The sequence below is a fragment of the Taurulus bubalis genome (genome assembly GCF_910589615.1).
Source record: "Taurulus bubalis genome assembly, chromosome: 9".
NCBI classification, from domain to species: domain Eukaryota; kingdom Metazoa; phylum Chordata; class Actinopteri; order Perciformes; family Cottidae; genus Taurulus; species Taurulus bubalis.
Window position 1 is genome coordinate 8,973,732 of NC_136597.1, and position 21,414 is coordinate 8,995,145.

At 46.5% G+C, this 21,414-nt stretch overlaps 1 protein-coding gene across 3 annotated transcripts in view; it reads right to left on the reverse strand.

The window, feature by feature from the left end:
* Positions 1 to 251: 251 nt before the first annotated feature.
* hipk2 (homeodomain interacting protein kinase 2) overlaps positions 252 to 21,414 on the reverse strand; it is a gene marked incomplete at both ends in the record, with an annotated part of 47,151 nt that continues 25,988 nt past the window's right edge. Inside the window, 13 exons of one of the 3 annotated variants that reach the window (XM_079223798.1) lie at positions 252 to 713; positions 1,400 to 1,560; positions 1,687 to 1,931; positions 2,735 to 3,064; positions 3,214 to 3,396; positions 4,343 to 4,473; positions 7,335 to 7,456; positions 8,130 to 8,259; positions 10,344 to 10,497; positions 10,629 to 10,813; positions 14,241 to 14,327; positions 15,558 to 15,677; positions 16,341 to 16,464. In XM_079223798.1, coding sequence (XP_079079924.1) covers positions 252 to 713; positions 1,400 to 1,560; positions 1,687 to 1,931; positions 2,735 to 3,064; positions 3,214 to 3,396; positions 4,343 to 4,473; positions 7,335 to 7,456; positions 8,130 to 8,259; positions 10,344 to 10,497; positions 10,629 to 10,813; positions 14,241 to 14,327; positions 15,558 to 15,677; positions 16,341 to 16,464 — 2,434 coding nt within the window. Of the gene's footprint in view, positions 714 to 1,399; positions 1,605 to 1,676; positions 1,932 to 2,734; positions 3,065 to 3,213; positions 3,397 to 4,342; positions 4,474 to 7,334; positions 7,457 to 8,129; positions 8,356 to 10,343; positions 10,498 to 10,628; positions 10,814 to 14,240; positions 14,328 to 15,557; positions 15,678 to 16,340; positions 16,465 to 21,414 lie in introns of all 3 variants that reach the window. The other 2 variants (XM_079223797.1, XM_079223796.1) reach the window with 2 other exon arrangements.

Sequence of the window (21,414 nt, forward strand, 5' to 3'; positions counted from 1 at the left end):
ACCCCTCTGAAATTCAACCCCGTCTTTCCCTTCTAGAGAGGCTGTGAATTCTTTTTTCTTCTTCTTTTCTCTCTGTCGTTATATCTTCAAGTTATACGTGACAGTTTCATGAGGATTGCATGTTCCTCTGTCTCTGTTTATGTCTGAGGTCGAGGAGAGGATGTTTAGGATGTCGACGGGGTTCAGGGCGGGAGGGTTTGGGGGCAGCAGCAGCGCTGGGTCAGGCTCTCCAGTGTCAGTCAGTGTCTTCTCTAGAGGTAAGGGTACTGGTTGACCTTGGTGGGGCTCAGAGGGTATCCAGTGTAGACAGCGGAGGCAGGCGAAGCGCTGATGTAGGCCTGGTGGGCAAACTGGGCCTGGTACTGGCTGTGGTGCAAGGAGGGCGAAGGCAGCACGCCGTGGCCCATGCTGACCGGGACCTGGTGGACGATGCTTGGTGGGTAGCTTCCGTGCTGGATTGCGTGGCGCGCCGAGCCTTGTGTTGCCACCAGGTGGGCCACGGTGCCGGTGGAGCCCAGAGCAGCAGAGGCTGTGTAGGTATAGAGGTGGGGCTGGCTGGGTAGGTGTGTGGCAGCCAGATGTGGGTGGACATTGCCCGTGTGAGAGGGGCTATTGTGGTGGAAAGAGTACGGGGCCTGAGTGGTGATGGTGGGCGTGATGTAGGCCTGCTGGCGCCGATGACCATTTCGCTCAGCTACCATATGCTGCTGGGCCTGGATGAGGAGATGTTTTAGCACAATATGAAACACTTTGTATTGGATCATTTTGCAAATTATTATTATTATTATTATTATTATTATTATTATTATTATTATTATCATGTATCATTTGGGAAATGAGCTTATTTGGACAAAGTCAGGCTAGCTGTCATTTCCAAGCTAACAGAACCTGAAAAAGCTTATTCCCCAAATTAAGCTATGCATACTGTGCATACTATATACAGGGCTCTCAAGTTTTTAAGACAGGTAAGCGTGACATCTCTCTCTCTCTCCCCCCGGACGGAGGTGCGGCCGGGGGGGGGGGGGGGAGGAAGAGGGGGGAGGAGGCACGGCCGGGATTACATTTCACCCAGATACAACAGATACGTTTTTCTGATTGGCTATTCGTGTCGCCCATCTCTTTTTATTGATTGGCTGGGGATTCGGGGGAGACGTCCTTGATTCCTCCATGGTGAGGGCAGCGCGACCAGGTCATGTTTGCGCGCTGCGGCACATTAAATAGCCTAGAGTTTTTTTTCAGCATGAAAAATACGATGTGTGGCGGTAGGGCGTGACTTAAGACCGAAATGCGTGACAGTCACGCTCAATGCGTGACACTTGAGAGCCCTGTATATACAATATATACACTATTCCACTAAACACATCATACATATTTATTCCCACGCTGACGCTCATCATACCTGGCTGAGATTGAGAGGCTGCTGCTGGAGGGAGTGTAGTCCAGAGCGCTGCTGTCGGTAGGACCCGCCTCCGGTCACGACCCCGTGCAGGTGATTATTGCCAGACAGCACTCCATTGGAGGATTTGAACTTGTAAACTGCATTCTGATGGTTCATTACTTCTGTACAGGAGAGGATACACATTTGGTTATTTGGGAAGCAGTAACTCCAATACACAACGTAAGTGTTACTAGCTAATGCATGAGGCTGTGTTTTAGGTGAGGGAGGACTCTCTCACGGCCCCTTACCTGGCATCAGGCGCTCGCACTCATTTGGGACCTCACTGCTCTGGGTTTTGAAAGGTGGAATGATGATGGTGCGGGGGTTCCCATTGTTGTAGTTGTCCAGGATGGTGGTCTTTGTGTCGTAGCTATTGTTGTTGGGGAGTCTGGATTCCACAGTGTAAGGGCTGTTGTTGCTGGAACAGTCTGAATTGGGTGAATCGTGGACCGTCACGCAACTGATGACATTCTTCCGCTGCTTTGAAGATGATCTGCAGGAAACAGAAGGGAAGAAAGTTACGTTCTGTGAATGAGCAAAACTCAAGGCAATCAATATTATGATATCATATGTGCTGGTTTAATGGTAAAATGTCTTCACTGTATTTTTCATCATCAGATTATTTGTTCTCTCTTTAATTATAAGCGGCTGCCAAGAACTGAACCTCATTATGTGCGTCAAAACATACTTTCACAGTGGATAAACTGCGAGCTGCTTGGTTTTCTTTTTTTTCCTACTCTGTGATTGCTTAGTTTGTGTTTGAGTACGGCATATCATGAAGGACTTGTCTTTGGCACCTCTTTTCTGTTCTGTTGTCAGATGACTGCATGGTAATAAAATTGATTTGATCCATGGTCACAAAGTACCACTGCCACAGTAATTACCACTGGCCTTGCATGGCCCCATTAGCAGTATATGACTTCAGATCAAATTGCTTTTATGGTCATCTGATACTAGAAACACAGCAATAAGTCATTTAAAATGCTTTATATTATTCAAATGTTTAAAACCCAAATATGTGATCACAGAAACATACATAAGATGGCAGAAAGTTGGCTTCTTAGTTCTACTGGTATGGTGAAAACATGTCTCTAAGTCAAAGTAGACACATGCCATGTTTCAACAGAGGTCTCTTTTTTCTCTGTGTTGGGCCTCTGTGATGTACTTTTTGTGAAGGTTCATATATCAACGACAAGCCTGCAAACCTTTTACCCGTGTGGCAAATCACTAAATCCGGTTAAGCGATCAACCCGAGCGAAGCAGAACCACATTATTCCCTTAGAACCCAGAACTGACCTCTTGTTTTGTTTGTGGTCATCTTCCTCATCCGTGTCACTGCTGATTGTGATGATGCTGACTGCAGGGCTGGGCGTGTCGGGGATGATGATGGTCTGTCTGGGGACGTGGTGCTGGTGCTGGTGCTGGTGGTCGCGGGTGGTGCTGGAAGCCTGCTCTGCTTCGCTAACCCCCCACCCGCCGCCCCCACAGCCCTGCGGGGGCAGGCAGTTGGAGGCCGAGCCGTTCTGTAGCACGGCGCAGCGCGGAGGTGTGTTCTCCTTCACCCGCTTGGAGCGCTGCGGGGATAGCACCGCCTGAGAGGACGACACCTCGTAGGCTGACATGTTCCTAATTGAAAGACAGAGCAGGAGTTAAGTGTCATATAAGCAGACACTGTTGATTCAGAGCTGTGAGGCATGATAATCTTTTTGTGATTGTCTTCAGCTGCCATTATAGGATTATTTACAATAAGTCTAGAATCAGCTGTGTGGGAGTACCTGGCAGACATCTGGTGCTGTTTGTTCTTTTTGGAAGTGGAGTTGTTATTGGTCGAGGGCTGCCTCATAACGTGTGCCACTCCCACATTGAGCGTCTGGTTGGATGGGAGCGTGACGTGGCCAGCCAACAAGGCTGGCTGCTGCATGATGGGATTGTAATGGCTGCCATGTGGATGGGTATTCCTGTAACACAACACGTTTTATGAGACCACAACAATAGGACAGGCTGAAAAATACATCGATACATCAGGATAATCAAACCCAACCCTGAGGAAAAAGAAAGACAGGGGGAAGTATTTCCCGCAGAAGCCAGCGGGTGGCAGCAGCTAACTTTTCAAAAGAGAACCAAAGCAGGAGAGGGAACAAGTGAGGGAGAGAGCGAAGAGGGAGGGCAGAGGGAGCTGACACCAGCAGCTGTGGAGCGATAGCTCTGCAGAGGAAGTGCGACACTTTCCCAATCGTCTCTCTGAGGACAACAGAGCTGCCACTGGACAGGAAGGGAGGGGAGGGACGCCGAGGTGAGCGTCTGGTCACAGATGGACTGCTCCAAATGAATTTGTGCATACATGGCCCCAGCAGTCCTCGGCATACACAATATGTACCTGCATCCTCCTTATCTCCCTGCAGATCGGCTTCTGCCATCTATCCATCCATTTATTGAGTGACAGGCTATACTAGACCTGATGTCTCTACATGTACATATATCCCATTTCCCTGAGGTAAATGTGCTCTTATAAAAGCGCCGGCGTTCACGTGGGGACTGTGATTCATTGACAATAAAGGACAAGCTGTCAGGGAGATGCAGGCTCCTCGGTCAATCAGTCTTACGCTATACCATCTTCCTATAGCACATTTTGACCTATAAAAGCCATAAAACCACTGCTCGCCTTTGAAATCAATTTGTCTGCCCTGACCTACAGTCTTGCCCCGAATGTTATGTGTATAAACTTGATTTTACAAAAGTGCTTTGTTCTCAAAGCTTTAAAGTGGCACATGTCCACCTGTTAGATTTATTAATCAAGCTAAATCCTTGGGAGAAGATAGGTGGACTCTGCGGGACACAATATTCAGACATCAACGGTTAAGACGGGCTGGGAGCAGTTACAAGAAAGAAAGCAGTGTTGTTCACCTCCAGTTGGCGAGAGGCTGTGCGCTGCTCATGGAGTCGGGGATGACAGTGGCATGCTGGACTGAGGTGTGGGTGAGCTGCTGCCAGGCTGGAGGCAGCAGGATCTGCTGGGTGCCACTGGGCCAAGCCTGCTGAGGGAAGAGAACACAGAGTGGGGGATAAACAATGTGTTGAAAGGACAGAAAGAGGAGATACAGAAAAACAGTCAGCTGCCATGTAACAAAACAACCGAGCAATGCATTTTATTAATTTGTTTTCTAAAGTCTGTCAGGGACTGCAAAGTCACCCATGATTGAGTCTTTTCATTTAGGCATAATAAATGAAGGGACAAAGGGAACTCATTGAACTCATTCATTAGTTCTGAGGGTGTGTAATAAATTACAGTATCTTTTCCAAAGTGCATAACAGCTGGTCTAAACCAGCTACTGGGCATGTAAAATGAACTCCGCCAGCTTCAAGGAGACATCCATCCACAAAGGAGATAAGCAGGTATTAATAAAGATGTACAGCAGCTCCTTTCTTTGTCTGCTTTCGTATGAGTGTGTGTGTGTGTGTGTGTGTGTGTGTGTGTGTGTGTGTGTGTGTGTGTGTGTGTGTTAGTGTGATTATGTGTTTGACTTCAACCTATGTTCTAATTAAATTCGTAGGCCTATTCAAGCAGCTGTGAAAGAGGCTACTTTGTATTTCTGATGCAGAACAGGAGGAGTATCCGACATTATGTGCCCCAAGATGAGTGTGCGTCCGTGCATGCATGGACGTGTTTGCGTGTGTAACCCTAATAGTTTAATGCAGTTCTATTGATTAGCACTTTAATGTCAGGGCTAATGAATTGTTCCTTTAATACCTTTTGCACATCAATTTACAACAGCATCAGTATGTGCTGCAGCACACACGTTTAAATAGAGGAATAAAAAGACACAAAGATAGACAAGCAGAGAGAGAGAGAGAGGGAGGGAGAGAGAGAGAGAAAGAGAGAGAGAGAGGGAGGGAGTGAGACAGAGAGGCACCATACAAAATGCAAAGCAGATCATCTGTGCATTAGCTACGGTAACTTTATTTTTTACCTTCATCTTTTAACTTTATCTTAACCTTTATCTTTGTATTCACATATTTGCTTTGCACTGTCTGTTTCCATTATATTCTGACACAAAGTAGCTGTTCTGTTCTGTATTCTGGCTGCAGGCTTGTGGAAGTGGAATTGTTTTTGTCTGAAGCAGGTTGCAAAGTCCAAACCAACAAGCCTGTGGTTGAAGTGCTGCAGGGGGCATCTGCAGGCCAGCGGTGCTGCCTTGTCTGTGCACTGATGACTGACATCTCTAATGGAACATTCTGGAGCTGGAGATGGTCTTTACATCTAAGACCACATCCAAGGCCTTTTATCAACATGCCATTAAGAGACTGTAATACATCCATCCATCTCCCGCTCCTCCTGCTCGCTCTATCTCCATTCCCGGCACTCTACGTGCCTCTCTCACTCGGCGTCTGCGTTGTGTAACCACCCTGTCTGCCCTGAAATGGTAACCCAGTTAAGAGGCCATTTCTTTCTTCTCAGAGTACACCATCACTATCAGCGACCCACCGCCTCCCACCTCGACCTACACTCCCCGGGTGAAAACCCTTTGTCACCTCGGGGCCTTGAAAGCCCCAGCTCTCACTCCCCAATTGTTTCCACATTTTCTGCATTCCTGCTCCAGATAAATGTCCTGCTGGTCTCCCTGCTTCCCTACTTAGAGCCTCCTTTCCTCTCCCACCTCTCTGCTCGCCCAGGGTGCTCAGGGCTAAAGTTGCATGGGTCCAAGGTGGGCAGAGGGTATGGGCATGTGTAGCAGTGAGCAGTGGGTGGGTGAAGACGCAGGTGGGGAGAATTCAACCGACAACCGTTATCTATTGCATGTCTTTGCTTAACACGTGTGCAGACAGAGGTGAATACCTGCAGACCTGGGCACCGATGTGTGATCCACACTTGATACAACATGCCATGTAATTTACATTTCCCTTAAAGACACAGAGATGCTTTAATTCGTTTTGCCTCTGACGCAACTATCATGTCCATGGATCTGGTGATGCTGTGAATTCTCTGGTCATGCAGAGCCTCAGCCAAGCTTCCCCTGACCTCCCAGGATCCTCCGAGGCCTATAATTTGGAGCGCCTGACTTGGAAGCAGCCCTGGAGCTAATCAGCATTTGGTATCTGACAGATTAACCCACCATAGAAACCCAGGCACACACACACACACACACACACACACACACACACACACACACACACACACACACACACACACACACACACACACAGAGCTTCGCTGCCTGTCTGCCTGCCGACTGCATGATTAACTGGAGATAAGGGAGCGCTTCAAACTCCCTGGATTCACAGGGATATTTAAAGCCTTCATGGAAATTTCCATAGGGAAAGAGGAGGTGTGGTGATGGAAGTGGTCTACAGGGTATGTGTGTGTGTGTGTGTGCTTGAGTCTGTGTGTCTGTGTGTGTGTTTGTGTGTAGGTGTGTGTGTGTGCGTGCAGAGAGAGTGATGCACAGTCACTCCCTGTTACTTCCAACAACTGTATATTAGACGCTAAAGCTTCGGCCCCACTGTGCAGGCTCCAGTGAAGGCCTTCTCTGTGTGAAAGGCTCCTGCCTTTGTGTGCATCAGACCATGGCAGCCTCAGCCTCCAGGAGAGCGGGACAGCAGAAAGAGCGAGTGAGGGGGAGAGAGTAAGAGGAGGGAGAGAGAGAGCGAGGCAGGGAGCAATGCACAGGAGAGCTTGGCCTGAATGAGCTCAGGAAAAAAAAACAGCTGCCAGCAGGGGCAGGGTCAGGAACACTGAGTGATTTCCAGCCTCCATCGATAGGTACTATTCTTAGTGAAGGCTTATGAAAAAAAAGGATGCAGAGAGCTTTGTTCGAATGCGAGCAGTTCCAAGTCTGAAAGGCACTGTTTGTCTTCAGAGCCAAAAAACTCTATTAGTTCCTTCTTTGTGGTACTCTACCTGTGTAAGCAGGCCAGGTTGAATCTGCAGAGGCTGGGCACCAGGGGCCTGCGTCACTATGGGAACAGCATTCTCCATCCGCACAGAGTAACTGGTGTGCTTGGAAGGGGACGCCTGCAGCCCTGTGCACAAAAAAAAGCACATGTACAGAGAATGTCAACAAAACATAGCCACTGATACAAAAACAACAAAAATAATTGTATGCATTTCTGCAGAATTATGAGCGAGAGATCACACAATGTGTTTTATTTGCACACTGATTTATGTGCATTCAAACAGATGTCAAAACCTCTCTGTTGTGTTCGAATATAGAAACGACACTTAGGAAAACACAAACAGTAGTCATGGCAATAGTATAAAAACTGCGTCTAATAATGGATTTTTTATCACCCATTCCATAAAAAGAATAAGTAAACAAACAGAATAATGCCTTAGAGCTCTTCTGCCCTCCCAGCGCTATCACAGAGGACACAAACAGGGGAGTGAGTAAGCCTTACACAAACATATTCAATTTCCTTTCAAATTATTAATTGCTTCATCACGTTATCATGGAATGACAGTTTGTATGGTATGATTGACACTACCTGTGGGGGTGCAAGACCAAAAGGGCAAAGCAAAATGACCAAAAGTGATATACAGAGCTGTATGTATTGTATTGAATAAATGTTTCGTCGTGTTTTATCCTCATATCATGTTCTAGTGCAGGCGCTCATGGCTGGGATTTTATGTTTTGCACAGATGACCACAAATCCCACCACTCACACTAATGCATACTGACTGGTCAAAGCTCCTTACCTTGGAAGCCAGGTGGGCAGACGATGAGCGCCTGCTGGAAGGGGTCGGGCCGGGCAGCGCAGAGCTGAGGAGGCCCCGGCTGCAGGGGCATGCTCCTCTGGGACACGGCTGCCATGGAGGCCGCGGAGGGCTGGTAGAGTGCAGATTGGTAGTTTAGTATGGAGACATCAGGACTTGTAAAGGAAAGGGTGGCATTGTTGGTGGAGGAGGGAACCAGGTTGGTGGCCTAAAGGAATGATGGGACCAAAATAAAAATCATGAGAGTGGAGGAACTGATGGGAACAACAGGGAAGTGGAAGTGCTCTAGGGAGGCAGGGTTGAACAGCAGGCACGATAAAAAGATAACAGTATTCTAAAATAAAATGAAAAATGCATACACAAAGATGCAAAAAAACCACCAGCTCAAGATAAGATGAGAGCTGATGCAAGAAAAAGGAAATTAGACGACTGATTTGAAAGTGTCTTTAAATATGCGGACTGTTGATTTGATTAATTAGAGAGAAGGGAAAGGCTGTTAGGAGAGATGCAATCAATGCTGCAATTCCTAGAATAATCAACCATCAATGAGCAAAATGCCACCCGAGCACATTTAGACTGGGATTTTGATAATTGTGCATCATTTACAGCTTTTACGTCGAGACTTCTGGTGACAATATACTGAACATAAATGTATTATATGTCTCAGTACACAATTTAGCAACAACAACAGCATTAACATCCCCTGTATTATCCCGTTTAAATGATGAGTGTTAAAGGCATAAGGAGATCATATTACAAGACTGTGTTTAAATGTAAATGTAACTGAATTATAACGAGCCAAGATAACGAGCTGCAGCTAAACTTGACATTTCATGTCACAGCTTCACTATCTAGCCCCCAAATCAATATGCCTGACAGGAGTAATATTTCACAGCCAGCAGTCATTATATAATTGTGTAAGCTTAGGTAACTCCAGCATGTCTTGACCATTAATAAGACATGTGGAAGACATGCCGGTGAACATCCTCGATACAAACAAATGCTTTTAAGAGACACCGTTTGCTCATCTCGTAAGTAGTATAGCTTCACGAGACACTGTCTAATTTTAGCCCTTTCATTAAGTGCACATAGGGGCGGAGGGAAATAGAGAGACAGCGCTTTCATTTTTCATTTGCTCTCTTTAGCGTGTTCGATAAACACCAGGGGAGGGAACATAATCAATACGCCACTGTGGCATTCATCATAAACAAGCACGGAAGCAGCAAAACACAAGCCAAAGATGCATTCCAGCCTTGCAAATGAATCGAGCTGAATAAATCACTAACTTAAGTCTGTTTATATGCCCTGAGAGGCAGGAGCAGAAAAGACAAGCTGAGGGAATGTTAATCCATTTAAATCACAGCAAGATGGGGTTTTTGTCGCATGCTACACAGTGTGAGCTGGCTCGATATAGTTGGTGATAAAGAACTTTGTTTACTAAAGAGAGGGGTGGGGGAGAGAGCAGGAGTCGTAACTAAGCACAATCTGGAAAACCTTGCAACACGGTGATTCCGGCATAAGCCAAAAATCAGCAGTTTCGATTCACAGACCGTACGGGAACGAAGCGGTAAAGCACCACAGGCTCAACCCCGGGAAATGGGAGGAAAGAGGAGAAGACAGAGGAGGACAGGATTGAGAGGAGGGAAAGGGAGAGGAAGCCTGGTAAAGGGATTCTTAAGGCCTGAAAGCCCCAGAATGCAAGGCAAGCAGGAAGTGGGGCTTGTCATGTGTGTAATCAGCACTTTGTGACAATCCCACAGGACCTGGGGCACAGACAGAAATGCAGGCAGACAGATATACATGCACCAAAGCAGAAAGGCAGGCCAGTAAGCATGGAAACAGACAGGAAGAACGGACACAGAAAATAGAACAAAGAGACAAACAGCCGCTTATGGGCTGCTGAGCTGTTAAACTACTGACAGTTGGGCGTTTAAAATAAGATTATTTGGTGAAGACAGCATTTGACTGGGTGTGTAAGCAAGATGCATCATTCGTGTTGTTGCCTGAGGCAGCTCGGCTTTAATTTTCCATTGTGATATGTTTACTTGATATTCCACACCGCATTTCTTATGCCATCTTTATTCCCAATGTAACTGGTGTAAACCATAGCTAAAACATGTAACATACTTGCATCTCACAGCATTAAAAAGTGATCTTGTCAGAGGTTGCCTGACACACTGACGAGAGAGGCTTTACCTGGCTGTGCACAGTGTTCAGCTGGTTGTTGAAGGTCATGGTGAGGTTGGTGGAGGTGTTGGGGGCCAGGTGGGTGATAAAGGGCGTCTTGCTCTGGTCGTACATGTTGACACGACGCTTACAGATCTCCATGTTTTGGAAGCACGACTTCACACTGCACGGACAGAGAGAGAGAGAGAGAGGGAGAAGGAATAAGTGCTGCGTCCTGTGACAGCGGCAGATGTTATTTCACTTTTTTTGAATGATGATTATGTACACAACAACAGAGCCCGTTTTGGCACGTACTGTGTGCTGTGTGGGAAATCGAGCAGATGCGACATAGTAACAAAGGGGTGGTTGAGCGTTTCGATAGGGGTGATCCTCTTGTCCGCGTCGATGGTCAGCATCTTGGTTAACAAGTCGATGAACTCCCTCCTGTCAGCCTTCTCTGCCAGCATTTCGCTCCCCTCCAGGTCCGATGTCATGTTCACCTGGAGGCACGGAAACAGACACACATGGGTCTTAGCATAAGGCCTGATTGAGTATTCAAGGACTCTCGTATTTCTGCGGACGGCAGAGGAAAAAAATCCCACAACCTATTCCCATAGAGGGGCCTATTAATACTCACAAGGCCTCATCAGTTAGGGTGTCAGTGTGAGTGTCACAGAACCCGGTGATAACCTTGCACCTTAGTGACATTATAAACATTTGCACTGGTATTTCTAGCACCACTTGAAATATCTCCTGGCGCCCTCGCTGAGTTTTTTATCTATTCCTGAGATGTGAAAACAAACAAAAACATGAACCAAATAAATGTTGCCATTGGCTAGTCCTTTCACAAAGGACACCGTTTTGTGAGAGCCTCTTGGAGAGCTGACGTGAGACAACTTAACTTGAATATGTTTTGAAGCAATTCTGAGAAGCTGCTTTGGAACATTGCGTCGCTTCATCTGTAAAGCAGCTTGTGTTGTGGATGAACATGGGGCAAAGCAGCAGATTTCTGCAGATTTTGTGCTCTAATGAAAACCTACATAACTAGCAGGGATTAAGTTGTTAAGCAGGGGGACTAATTCTGGGGAATGGGTTTACGTTTATGTGGGGGAAGGTATGAAAGAAGTGGGATGTGGTCGTTATACAGATAGTCTGGGTTAAAGCGAACAAGCAGTTCGGCAGGAAGTGCAAGGACAGAGACGAGGACAGAGGCACAGACAGGCAGCCTTGTTTATTGTGACTGCCATGCAGAGGTAGCAGGGCTGTTTTTAATAAAGACGCAGCGCTTATCTGTAGGCCTGCTCCAGGGGCTATCAGATGTGCTGCCAGTCAACGCCGCAAATCTGATTCAATTCTCTTTCTCTATGCAGGTTATTCAGGCTCTGTAACCATTCCTCTCTGCTTGCCACCTCCGCTGGCTGTGATAAAGGAATAATCTGCAGAATGAGGTGAGACATAATCACGTCGTCCTCTGCGAGGTGAAGAGATGACTTTGGGAAATGTACACAGCTTGGTTGCGCATGGATAGCAGGTGGGAGTTGGCTGAGGTGTGCCACAATAATCAGACTGGATAAGCGTAAGCCCGAAGAGGAAATATTAATTTCAAGATCATCCATTAAAGATGGGAATTTACTACATAGAAAAGGCATTTTCATGCTTCATTTTCTGCAAAAAACATGTTTTACTCTTAAATGAAAATTTAAAAAGGCCACTAAAGAAAAAACCATAAAAACAGCTAATATGGTCAGCCTTGCGTGTTTTGCATGTCAACAGCTCTTTATGGAGCCACATCTGTGCCGTGGGGAGCACTGACATGCCACTCTGGAGTTAGGGCAGGGATGGCAGATGTCGAGCAGCGAGACAGACCGGGCTTCGCCTCAGGAGGTGTGGAGACGGCATGCAGGATGCAGGCCTGTCTTCTGCACAGCACCACGACGTGTGCAGATTTACTCATAAACTTTACTACTCAGAGGGAAGAGTAGCAGAAGATTGTGAAAGTGTATTTGCAAGTGTATGTAGAAAAAAAAGACATAGTAAAGGCCATGCTGCCATGGCTTCACTTTACAGATATTGAAGGTTTGCAGATCAAAGTGAATGCATTTTTCGAGCAGGCCTTCCTCCCATCTACATCAGGCCTAAAGCTGCATTTGCTCTAAGTTGGTCTCTGATTTACCCAAATTAGATATACTTGTGACTAAAGCCTCCCAACATTTCCCACGACTGAGAGGAGGTTCATTATCTCTTCCTGGCACCCAGCCTCTCTGTCTTACAGGGCCTTCAGCTACATCATCCATTATACACGCGGAGACAGATGTCCACAATGCTGACTTGTTTATACGGTCGGGATAGTGAGATGGGGCAAAATAGGCAGTTTTCTCCCACATTAAGCTTGTGCAGCTCGGCTGTATCGCCTTTGTAGTGAGCTGCTGCAGTGAGAGGAAGATGGGACACAGAGCTTGAAGCGTAGACAGAGATGACCCAGGGGATATCATACTAGTGCAGGTTGGTTTCATTAAACTGCATGTGTGTGTGTGTGTGTGTGTGTGTGTGTGTGTGTGTGTGTGTGTGTGTGTGTGTGTGTGTGTGTGTGTGTGTGTGTGTGTGCGCGCGTGCTGTAAACTCAACAAGCCCGGGCAGCGATACTATCTTGTCCCAGCCGACAGCATGTTATTCCAGACAGGCCTGACAACGGCCCTGGGCGCTACTGGACCATAATTGTCTCCATCACTTAAGTCTCTACTTATCCACATGGACAGTCTCCAGAAGCTGCTCCTGGTCGGGCACCAAGTCGACCATTTTCAAAAAGAAATAATTCACCTGCTTAACTCTTATCTCTTGGCTGGTCTTTATCAGAGGAAGGATCGAGGCGCATGATGACATGAGAGTACTGTCACAGATTCGAGGGGCCCTGGGAAAAACATTGTAATTTTCCACCACGCTGCCATATCTGTCGCAGAACCAGTATTTGGCCAAGTAAGGGTCAAAAAACAACACTTAATATCATCTCCCTGTCAGGCACGTCCTATCAAAATGTAATGGCTACATGTGAACTTTCCCACCGTGGAGAGACCAATTCACTCTGAGACATAGAGGAAAAGTGACATTAGATGTAGCCGCATTCATATAGAAGTCTCGTTATAATACAAGTCAAAAACTGGGGTTAAAACAAGAGCTTTCTTAACAAGCAGATTCCCACAGGTGACGTGCAGGGCTGCAGGGAGAGAGGGGCTAACCAGCTGAGTCATGAAGACACAACATGGTGCGGGTCCCACTGAGCTGGTCTGAAAAACTGGTGGGGAAACTCTGGAATGTGTGTGTGTGTGTGTGTGTGTGTGTGTGTGTGTGTGTGTGTGTGTGTGTGTGTGTGTGTGTGTGTGTGTGTGTGTGTGTATATATGTGCTTAGAAAGAGGGGGAGAGAGTGAAACATTTAGTTCCCTTGTCCTCTACATGCTCACCATACTATTGATGTAGAAAGTGAAGACCTACACTCACTCCAGTTTAAATAAGAAGGCAAACTGCATATATACATTAACCACCCTTATCACATGCTCAGCTTAAATGTCTGTAACTTATTATATAGCGGTTAGGCAAAAGGAAGAGCAGAGGCAGAGTTGAGGAGGGGTTCTAGTGAACAGCTGCTTTCATTTCACTTTGTAAACTTCTATATAGAAGCGGAGCTACACTGCATTTGGAGATTAGGCCTTGGCAGCATACATATTTTAAAGGATTTCAAATATTTGATGGATAATTCTCGGGATGTGATGGATGAAACTAACCCCGGGACCTGAGTAGACCCATCAGTTGAAGCTTCAAATGCATGACAGGTGGATGTGAGTCGAGCAAAAGACAGAGCAAAGGCAAATAATATATCTATTGTACGATTCGTGGGAGAAAGAGTCGTGCTTTGTGTTACTGAAACAGCATACCTGCGCCATGTCATCCAAGCAGTTGAAGATGTACTTGCGAGCCTCCTTGGACTTGATCCCCGTTTCACCCTCGTGGTCCTCTGGAGTCTGCGGGAGACAAGAAGCAGATGTTCCTCTCAAATCCCATCACACTTTCCCTCTGGAAACGCACTATTTACATTTGGCTCATTACAGCCTCTTGTTGTTGATGTGCAGCAGGACTCGGCTTGCCCTCCGAGCAACCCTGGGGTAGCACACAAACACTCATCTAACAGTCAGGCAAGATGGGGGGAGACGGGGGAGACGGCATGTGGAGGCACACACTATATCACCCAGATGACATGCAAAATGTAAACTGCACACACAAGTGCACATGGACACACATTCACTTGAACACAGGTGATCACTGTTTTTCAAAGGTTTGAAAACATTTACACAAAACTAATCTGAGTTGACTTTAGAAGCCCCCCCACTGAACACATGATATGTTTAATTACAGTCAGCAAAGCAATGCAGCTGCTGTTATGTGGAAAAACATGGCAAGGTCAAATTAAAGCTGAGCAATCACTCTTCAGAGTGGAAAAAAGTCGTCAGGATGCTTTGACGTTTGATTTTCCACAAAGCAAAGAGACTAGTTGCAGCAGTGGTGTCGGGTCGGGGTCTTCCCTACAATGCTGCTGTCATCTCTTATCTCCAGGACCTCAAATATCCCCTTATTCAACAACAACGTCTCATAAAAAAGCCTCCCTATCCCAAGAGGACTGAGATTTTTTTTATTTGAGCAAAAACATGAAGAGGTGGCGCAACGTTTACCAGACAACTGCTAAAAACCCATGAACAGCTGACTCGAGAGCATTTACTATGTACTCAATGTTGCTATATGACTTAATTTAAAGGGCAATTATCATGGTGTGTAACTGGGATTCATAAGAGGCAAACGCAATAGGCAATTCTAGGCTCAGCCGGATTAGACACTTTAAAGACATCACTACCCTACAGGAGAAAAGTTCAACTTAAGTTAATGAGGGTAAAAAAGAAAAGAGCGGATCTCCTCACAGAGCGGCCTACATGGAGGGACAGTGGAAGGAGCTGGATTCATCCGGCTGGGCTTCCATTTGCCAAATCCTCTCACAGTGATCCACTTTGCTCTCATTACCCTCTGACTTTCTTTATAGCCAGGGTCGTCAGGGCCTCAAATAGAGCATGCCAGATTGTCGTAGAATATTAATGACAGATATTGCTGGTAAAAATAGCACCTGCTCTTAGAAGGATGTTCTTGATGCTACCGGAAGGCATTTGTGGGTTTGTGTGCATGCATCTCCATCATTCCAGCCATACCTTAAGTCTCCAGAGAGGATAGGTGGAGTCGGGGTCTCTGTTGAAGAACCTGGTGGTTTTTGTCCCCGCACTCAACAGATACTCTGCAGGCAGACCCTGTGTCTGTGAGATGTACCGGATCTGCAAGACAGAAGATGAAAAAAGATGACAAATGTATGTGAAGCTTTACACATCAAATGCATGATTGAGCGATACGTTGTATTGGATTGGGGAACTCCGGTGAATGTAACCAAAGACCAAAAAAAAAAGGCTAAAACTTTGGGATTGATGTTCTTTTGGCAGATGGAAGATCTATGCTGAAATTAACTGCTCCAGACTCATCTGGCTGCAAACTCAGCTCAAGAGTCTAAGATTGATTTGAGACTTGTAAATGAGACACTTTGCAAAGTTTTCGGGCTAGTGAAAAATCAGGCGGGCTTGTTGAGTGATGGAGCACAACTTGCTCAAGGTTTTCCCACTGAGCCTCGTCTGACTGATAGAGAAGGGGGAACGCGGCAATGTCTTGCTCTGGAGCACAGGGGCTGTGCTAATTGGACAAGTGGCTCTGTGGCATCTGTTCAGATAAACAGGGAGGCTGCGCAAGAATCATCAGGGTCTGTCAGGGGGATTGGAGAAGCACCCCACCCTCCCAAACACACACTGGTGGAGCGAGAACACACGCAAGTGCATACGCGTAAATATAACTGCACAGGAAGTCAGATTCGTGATTATGTGTGCACCCAGAAACGTACGATTATAAGTTGCAGAGGTCAGATGACAGTCCCAGCAATCATTGTATGTTACCTGATCGAACTCCGAGGCTCCGGGGTAGAGGGGCCATCCCAGGAAGAGCTCGGCTATCACACAGCCCAGGGACCACATGTCTATGGCCTCAGAGAACGGCAAGCCCAGGATGATCTCTGGTGCCCTGTGTATAGAGAAAACACACACACACACACACAGCATAGTTAGAAATCAGACATAAATGTATAAGACCCCACGGAGCAGCGCTGTGCCGTGACTGACAAGGACTCAGACGAATGAGCCCAGCGCAGTACACACAGGTCAGAAGAGAAAATAATCTAATGTAGGAGTGAGCTGGAGAGTTTTCCAAAGCCAATAAGATCTAATTAGACAACATACACACAGATGATTACATTTCGTTTTGCACACAAACACACTTTTCCACACCAAGACAGACTATCAATCAATCCATTAATCTTCCATGTCTGAAGGCTGTTGTGTTATCTTAACATTGATCTCTCAATGTAGCCTTGTGCAGTAGGTTGTCATTTTTTCACATCACTTGTTTAGGCAGTTCTTCAAGGTGCCACATGGCAGATAGCTGATTGATAAACATGCAGGAGCTCTGCGTAGAGGTAGAAGGGTATGTTTACAGAGTTCCACGGTCCACAGCCACAAAGCAATGTGGAAGCAATTATGCCATAAAAAAACAAAAAAAAAAACATAAAGATTCTGTGGCGCATGCAATGAGCTTCATCCTGGCTTTTAGTGGGCTGCACTTGAGTTAATAATGCTCGCGCTTAATTCCTAGACACTGGCTTTTTACGAGTCATACATACACTCTAACTAACAGTGATGCGCAAAGAGACCATTTCAGTGGAAGAGGAGATAAACATCTATGATTTGATAAAAGAAGAAGAAATATTGCTTCAGTTATTTGAGCAGCACTGCAGTCCAAAACAATCGGCAACTTCCATTCAACACGTTTTATATCCTGTCAGAAAGACTAATACACTTCTAGTGAGCTCACGTCTCTGATGGGGCTTAAAATAACCAAGAACACAGCGACGAACAATCCAAACAATCCCTTTCAAGAGGTTTTCTGGCTGTCATCAGCACATGGGGGAACATCTTTTGGTCTTACATGTTACCCATTGGTGAAACTTAGCCACTCTATAACTTCAATCTAGACTGAACTGCTGGATCGGAAATCCTTCTCTATGTATAACATATTAACAGCATGGCACACAGATCACAGGATCTTATGGCTGATCTTGGAAAGTTTCTCATTCATGGCTTAGTTCACAATGCTGATTGCTGTGACCATGGTAACTGGGCTGGCTCACCCCCCTAAGCCGAGGAGGGCTCTGGCGGGGTCGCAGAGAGAGAAGAGGTCCCGATGGAACTGGAGGTAACAGGGAAACAGAGAATATGGAAAGCAGCATGGGGTCCCCTAAAGGACTTTATACGCTTGTTCTAGAGGGAAGCGGTCCGGGGGCAGCAGGGGGGATTTGGAGGAGAATTAATGAACATACCTCACATACTTAAAAGCTAATTTCCAACTGTAGCTCCCTGCCCCTCTATTCAGTGCTCGCGGACACACAAAAAAAGCGAATCGAAAAGAGGGCACAGGCGATTCATTGTATACTGAGATGGATTGAATACAGAAAGACAGAAGACGCCACAAGTATAGACGATGAGGAGCTGTATAAGAAACATAAAACCCGGAACAAGGCGACGGGAGTTCAAGAGAGGCACAGGCACAAATAAAGTAAATGAGGGGGAGCAGTGAAGAGCTCAGTGACGAGCTCCTGTCACAGAAGGTGGTTATTGGGGTCTAAAGGGCAGCAGTGGAACAGACACCAAGACAACACGCTAGCAACAGTATCTTAGGGCACCATTACACACCAATACAAAGAAACCTTCACAGACAATGAGCCGAGACGTCTATCAATGGGCTGCCAAAGAGGCATAAAGGAGTCTGATTCGAGGCGATAGCAGAGGGGCAGAGCGAGGTCTGCTGAAGAGATGGGAGACCCGGACCGGGGTCAGCATCGTGCTCCTTAGAATAGCTGGACTTTCACAGTGGATGTAACGGAGAGGGAACTATAACACCTGTACGCACATGTGGACAGGTAGACCACCACAAAAAGGCAAACATATGAGTAAACTACAGGAGCCGTCTTCACGGATGGTTCAGAGCCCATCACACCATCAGCAGGAGCTGTGCTCAATCAAACATGAGGAATCCACATGCACATGCTCATGAACACACTTAACCGTCTCGTTATCCAGAATTCCTTTGGAGTGGGTCAATTTAAATTCTCCAGAAACTGAAGCCAAATCACATGAACAGTTTAATGACAACCTCCCCTTGACATACACAGTGCAATACAGACGTTTAGGAAGATTATGTTCTATTTATATATTCAAATATCACTGTTGGTACTTTCAACTCCTTTCTTATCACGCTGTCTGTGCAGAGGTTGATAATAGAAACAAGCAGGACTCCATCATCATCACATATATTGTGTTTTCTACCTGTGCAATATTTTAACGATACAGTGAAACCAACATCCTGCAGCAGTTCTGCGCTGCATTTGTCATCTAAATAGGACTCATCCCGACACAAAAACATTAAACATGTACCGCCTTATTTGTGTGAGGATGAGTTCTCTTTGTCTTTCAGAAAACCAAAATGAGTATGAGCTATCGTGAGCTGCAAAAAGAGGCTGTTCTCACAACACAAAGCTCTATTTTGACTTAGCTGCGAGAAAATTCTCCGCATCAAAACACATTGTGGAGATGAAAGCAACAGGAAACCCTTTCATCAGATGGTCCTCCAGATCACTGTGACTCCAGCGGACACAAGCAGACCCCAGGACCCCCGTCAACCTTTCCCTTTTTTTATTTTTTATAACCAAGACACTGAACTAAGTCACTTCAAACACGAGTCACCACCATGGTATGTAATTTACACAGAATGTCAAAGAAGGGTGGCTTTCATAGCAGACAACTTCAACAGAATGTACTTTCATTAGAGCAGAATTAGGTATTCAGCTTTACTGCAATGTTTCTATTCATGTGTGTATAGCTGTGTGCCATGACCACATGGACTTTGCCCTTGAGTGTGATGGTGAGATTTGCTAGTGTTGATGTTATGCTTGGATCCATTTCAGCCTGAACCTTCCTGGGTTATGCTCCAGTGCTCCACTTAGGCTGTTCTCATGGCTCCTCTGCCGCTCACGGAAAGCTCCTCCCGTTCAGCGAAAGTCAGAGAGACAGAGAGAGAGAGAGAGAAAGAGAGAGAGAGAGAGAGAGAGAGAGAGAGCAAAGGAAGGGAGGAAGGAAGAGAGAGGGAGTAACATCGTTGCTCATGATATGAAACCACAAATGCAAATCTGTCCCTACCAATGCACCGCTGCCATCGCATGCAAAGCGCCCCACAGCTGCTGCTGATGCAGGCCTTTCGCTGGCAGTGATAAACAGCACACACATCTGCGCAGCTCACAAACCTTGCTCCTTTCCTGTCCCCCTTTCCTTCCTAAAGTAGCAGAGCACATGAGAATGACAATTTATGCAGATAGGGCCATTTCAGTTCTTGATGCTAGAGGGGATGTCATAGCTAATCTCAATTGAAAGTTTAAAAAACTGCACACGAGCAGCCAGATGTTAGGTTGACACATTTTTGTTATTTGACTATTTGTTTAAAGGAATTCTGGGGTGTATCAAGACTTAACTTAAAAAAAAAAAAAAAAGGACAGCAGAAGAGTAATGTTTTAAAGGGAATTACTGTTTTGTCTATCAGTTTTGTGGGTCAAAAACAGAACAACATTAGAGTCTTTGGCCATGCTAGTGGCTGTGTGAGGCTGTACTTTAGGCAAACTTAATCAGCATGCTAACGTGCTCATGAAGGCGAGGCGACCGTGGTGATGTTCAGCAGGTAAAATGTTTGCACGTTATTAAGTATGGAGACAAAAATAACCAATTAAAAAGGTGACGAAACTCCATTCCAGAGCCACATCCCTCGTATGGCTATAAACTACTTCCTAGCCTCTTGGTAATTTCTATAAACAAGGTACTTGGATACACCATCAGCTGACACAGATGCCAATTTATCACTCTTTAAGCTGCACCCCACCTAGCTCATCTCCAGTTGGCATGGCTACCACAGACAGTGTCCCTCGGAGGGTGGTGGTGAGCTTCTCGCTGCAGACCAGAGATGTCAAATAGAGCACAGACGGTGTGCAAACCACCGGCTAGCCAGAGGCTTTCTCTGGATCTCAATAGGGACCCAACTACATGAGAGGCCTCAGTGTTCGGGCTAGTGGCTCTGACAGCAGTGGCCCTTGACAAAAGAAAGAGGGAGGGTGAGATGGGTGAGGGTGAGGGAGGCCGAGAGAGAGAGAGAGAGAGAGAGAGAGAGAGAGAGAGAGAGAGAGAGAGAGAGAGAGAGAGAGAGAGAGGAAGGGAGAGAGTCTGCATGCTGACATCCTCCCAGCTGGCCTGGTCATTGATGAGCCCCAGTCCCTTTAGGAGCCAGAGATGGCACGACTCATGAATGGAGCCTTTCTTCTGCCACCCCAGCCCACCCCTACACCTCAGCCCCTTCACCCGCCCCCTCTGCCATCGCAGCCAACCCTACACCTAACCCAGCCTCACCATTCACCCCCTCCTTACAACCCCACTGCCAGCAAAACCCCCTTCAAACCCCTCAAACTAGGGCGCCGAGGCCCGGCTAGCGCTCCCTCCCCTGCTCGCCTGTCCGCCCTCTGCTCTGTTGAACTGTGCCTGCGCTTGGCTGGCCACACACATGAACACACAAGCAGACACACAGGCGCAGACACACACATCGCTGACATCACAGGCTGTGTGCATGTCAGTATGTATCCATCAGGCTGACCTTCCCTTAGCTTGGCTCCAGACGGGAGACTGATGGATCCCTAGACCCCCGCAGCATTTAGAAACACAAACACAAACACACACACACACGCACAAAAACACACACACACACACACACACACGCACAAACATACAGGGGTCAGCCAGTCAGAGGTAATGGGTTTGATCTCTTTCCGAAGACTTCATCATGCAAGTATGTTTTATTCAACAGGCAGGAGGGCAGTCATAAGTA